Source organism: Telopea speciosissima, chromosome 1 (genome assembly GCF_018873765.1).
Source record: "Telopea speciosissima isolate NSW1024214 ecotype Mountain lineage chromosome 1, Tspe_v1, whole genome shotgun sequence".
Lineage (NCBI taxonomy): Eukaryota > Viridiplantae > Streptophyta > Magnoliopsida > Proteales > Proteaceae > Telopea > Telopea speciosissima.
This window is the reverse complement of record NC_057916.1, coordinates 23,034,596-23,037,954: the sequence shown is the minus strand read 5'-3', so window position 1 is coordinate 23,037,954 and position 3,359 is coordinate 23,034,596. Positions and strand designations below refer to the sequence as shown.

The window sequence follows — 3,359 nt, the reverse complement described above, 5'->3', positions numbered from 1 at the left end:
TAGGAGGGGAAGGAAGCAAGGATAATTTAGAAATCGCAGAGCTGAAATTTTAACTTTTTTTTACGATTCGTATACCGAAAACCCACATGATTAGGGAGAAGAGAGCATTATTAGAAAATATCAAACATGAGAGAAAGTATAAAAAGAGTATGTACATTAATTTTTCCATATACAACTTAGCTTAAAAAGAAAATTCCTAGGATCATCCCTAACTGAAGCTAAAGGTCAAAAAGGGATTATAGATAAAGTAAATAAGTAAGACAATTGTTTTCTTAATTAAGATAGGGAAAAAGAACTTTGTCGGGAGTGCAGCCTATACCAGCACTCCCATGAATCTATCTCTCCTCCCCATATGAAACACCTCTGCCCCTTGTTTTGAGAAAGAGAGAGATATACACATGGGAGTGGTGGCATAGGCCCAAGCCATGCTCCCGAATAGAAAACTACTTCCCATTAAGATAACAACAATCCATCCTCTATATAATTGCTCCTACAAAGCTGCACCAACCTCTTTGCCACTGCATCCATTTCCATCTCTCCCATATTTGTCATCTTCTCCCTCATTTCCTCAACTCTCCTCTTCACTTCTTCCCCATTCCTCCCATCCACCACCTCTCTAATCCCCTTCGCCACCTCCTCTCCCTGAAACTTTCCATCTCCACCACTTGATCTTTTCACCTCCACCCCTACACCAAGCTCCGATCCACCAACAACCTAGCATTCATCGGTTGATCAAGGTGCATGGGCATGGCTACAATTGGAACCCCAAATTTCATAACCTCCATTACAGAGCTCCATCCACAGTGGCTCACAAACCCCCCAACACTAGAATGTTGTAATATCTTTGCCTGTGGGGCCCAACCCTCAACCACCAACCCCTTCTCTCCATCAACCACTCTGTCTAGGAACCATTGAGGCAGAGCTTTACTAAGACTCTTTTGAATACCTGGAGGGAATCTCACCACCCATATGAAATCCATCCCACCAAGGTCAAGCCCTTGAGCCATCTCTTCCATTTCCTCCTTTGAGAAGAAGTATTCACTCCCAAATGAAACAAAAATGACTGAAGACCGATCCTTCTCTTTCAGCCACTCGATTGTTATGTGAAAGTGGTCATCGTCGTGATCGAGCGGTTCTTGAACGAGAGGGCCCATAGGTATAAACTCCTTCCCTAGTAAGGAAGATGTGTAATCTATGTATTTAGCTTCAATCTCTCGGAATGTCTTGATCAAGATGAAACTCCAAGACCGGTTCATAGACTGTTGAACCCAGTCCATGTCCCTGATGCCATTAGAAGAGGAGTGTATAATCTCTGAAATCTTTACTTCTTCGTGCTCATGGAGATAGATGGCTTGAAAGGGGAATTCCACGCCTGGCTTCATGGAGTTATGGTATAAGAAGGAGAAAGTTGTTGCTCCAGCACAAAAGAAATGGACGACTGGGATGTTGCGGGAGGAAGATAGTGTGGGGGCCCAAGATTGGATGAAATCATAGATTAGCAAGTCAAGGTTTAGGGTTTTGAGGAGATGAGAAAAGATTGGTTGGGCCATGTCTAAGGCGGTTTTGAGAGTGGGCATGAGGTGAGGTGGGAGGTTTTTGGTGGTGTGGTAATGAGGTGGTAGGTCTGGAAGGGAAGGAAGAGGGAGCTCTACCAATTGGATGGTTGAGTTTGATGAGATCTGATCTTTAATGGAAATCAGGTTAATGCATGTGGAGCAGAAGTATATATGGAAGCTTCTCTTGGCGAGTTGCTTGGCTAGCTCTAAGAAGGGTGATATGTGACCATGAGCCAACCTTGGAAACATTACAACCCTAAGAGTTCTCTGCTCTTTGCTATCCATCTCAGTTCCTCTCTCTCTCTCTCTTGCTTGGTCTCTGCAAACATGAAGCACAAACATATATAGGTTAATTGTATGAACTTTCACTTATATTCCTGCAGGTAAGTGAGAATAGATCTTGCGTGTCAGCTTAAGGAGGAAGATGACTAAGAGGATGGGGAGGTACAAGAGAAGAGGCTAGGTGGAAACATTAGAGAAGAGGTGAGCTTGCAGGCGTACAAGAATGGTTCTCGAACGAGAACCTGATCCCAGTGAGGTCTTGAGACTACGACATTGACAAAGATGTCAAAGGGAAACTACTCTTTTCCGAATATTTAAAGGTGAATAGGTGTACAAATTTTTATCCTCTCCTGTTACTGTACGGTGCAGTATTGCATCATACGGTGCTGCAGAGGCCATGTGGCACAACGGGCCCCACATGGTGCACATGGCCTTTGCAACCGCCACACGATGCATTACTGCACCGTGTAGTAACGGGAGAGGATAACGATTCATAGGTGTACTGCCCACCGTTGAATGGATTTAAGGTGATCCTAGGCGAATTTTTCTCCTCTCAGGTTCCTTGTCCGGTCAGGTGCCCAGGTTCCTCTCATAGGAGGGCGTAAATGACGAGCTCACCCCACCCGGACAGTGTGTTTGGGCAGGGGGTGAGGTCGTCATTTTCGCCCCTCCTATGAGAGGAACTTGCGCACCTGACCGGGTAGGGAACTTGAGAGGAGAACGACAACGCACATGAGAAGATAAAGATCCTACTTTTTTCTAGGCGTTTCGTGGTTTTTACATATTAAGTTGGGTGAAAACTGAATTTTTATCCTCTGTTGTCCGCTGCCCGGACAGCAGAGTGCTGTCCCCTCACATGGGTGAGAAATGATGATTTAACCACCCCTCGGGCAGTGTGTTCGGGAAGGGTGGTGGGTTGCACCGGCGCTTAGACACATGGGCGGGTAAAATGACTATCATGTCCCTGAAAAATTCGGCCTTTATAAGGGGGCACAACAGTCATTTCGTCAGGCCATAGGTTTGGGCGCAGGAGCAACACACTACACATGCCCAAGTAATCCATTAATTAATGTCTACAATTATCTAATCAATACAGTGTAGTGCCATAAATGGTTGTGCTGAGCTAAGAACTGATTTCTGAATCCACAACCTTCCCCCCCCCCCCTCTCCCACTGAAAATCAGCCATAGTTTTAACAACAAAATGAAACTCAGCCTTATCTCGACCTAATGGGATTGGCTATATGGATCCAAACAACGAAAGCGGAAATTGAGGTCTAAACCACAAAGGGAAAAGAAGAGATAGAGAAAAAAGGGATGAGCAATGAGAGGGGGAAAAAAAAAAGGAAAATAACAAATGAAAAATGGAAACTAAAGAGAAAATAAAAAAATAGAAAAAAAGAAATAAAGTTGAGAGACAAATTGCACATAATTTCCAGATAAAAAAAAATACCACCATCAATGATTGAAAAACCAAGACAAATTTGAGTATGGATCCTTTGCCCACGTGGGATGCCACACAC

General features: G+C 44.2%; 1 protein-coding gene across 1 annotated transcript; it reads right to left on the bottom strand.

Moving 5' to 3' along the window:
- Positions 1-453: 453 nt before the first annotated feature.
- Positions 454-1,382, bottom strand: LOC122671364 (UDP-glucosyltransferase 29-like). The gene is made up of 2 exons (XM_043868569.1): positions 849-1,382; positions 454-714 (listed from the first exon to the last, which is right to left on the bottom strand). Exons 1-2 carry the CDS (start codon positions 1,380-1,382, stop codon positions 454-456), a joined length of 795 nt encoding a protein of 264 aa, XP_043724504.1.
- Between the last annotated feature and the right edge of the window lie 1,977 nt (positions 1,383-3,359).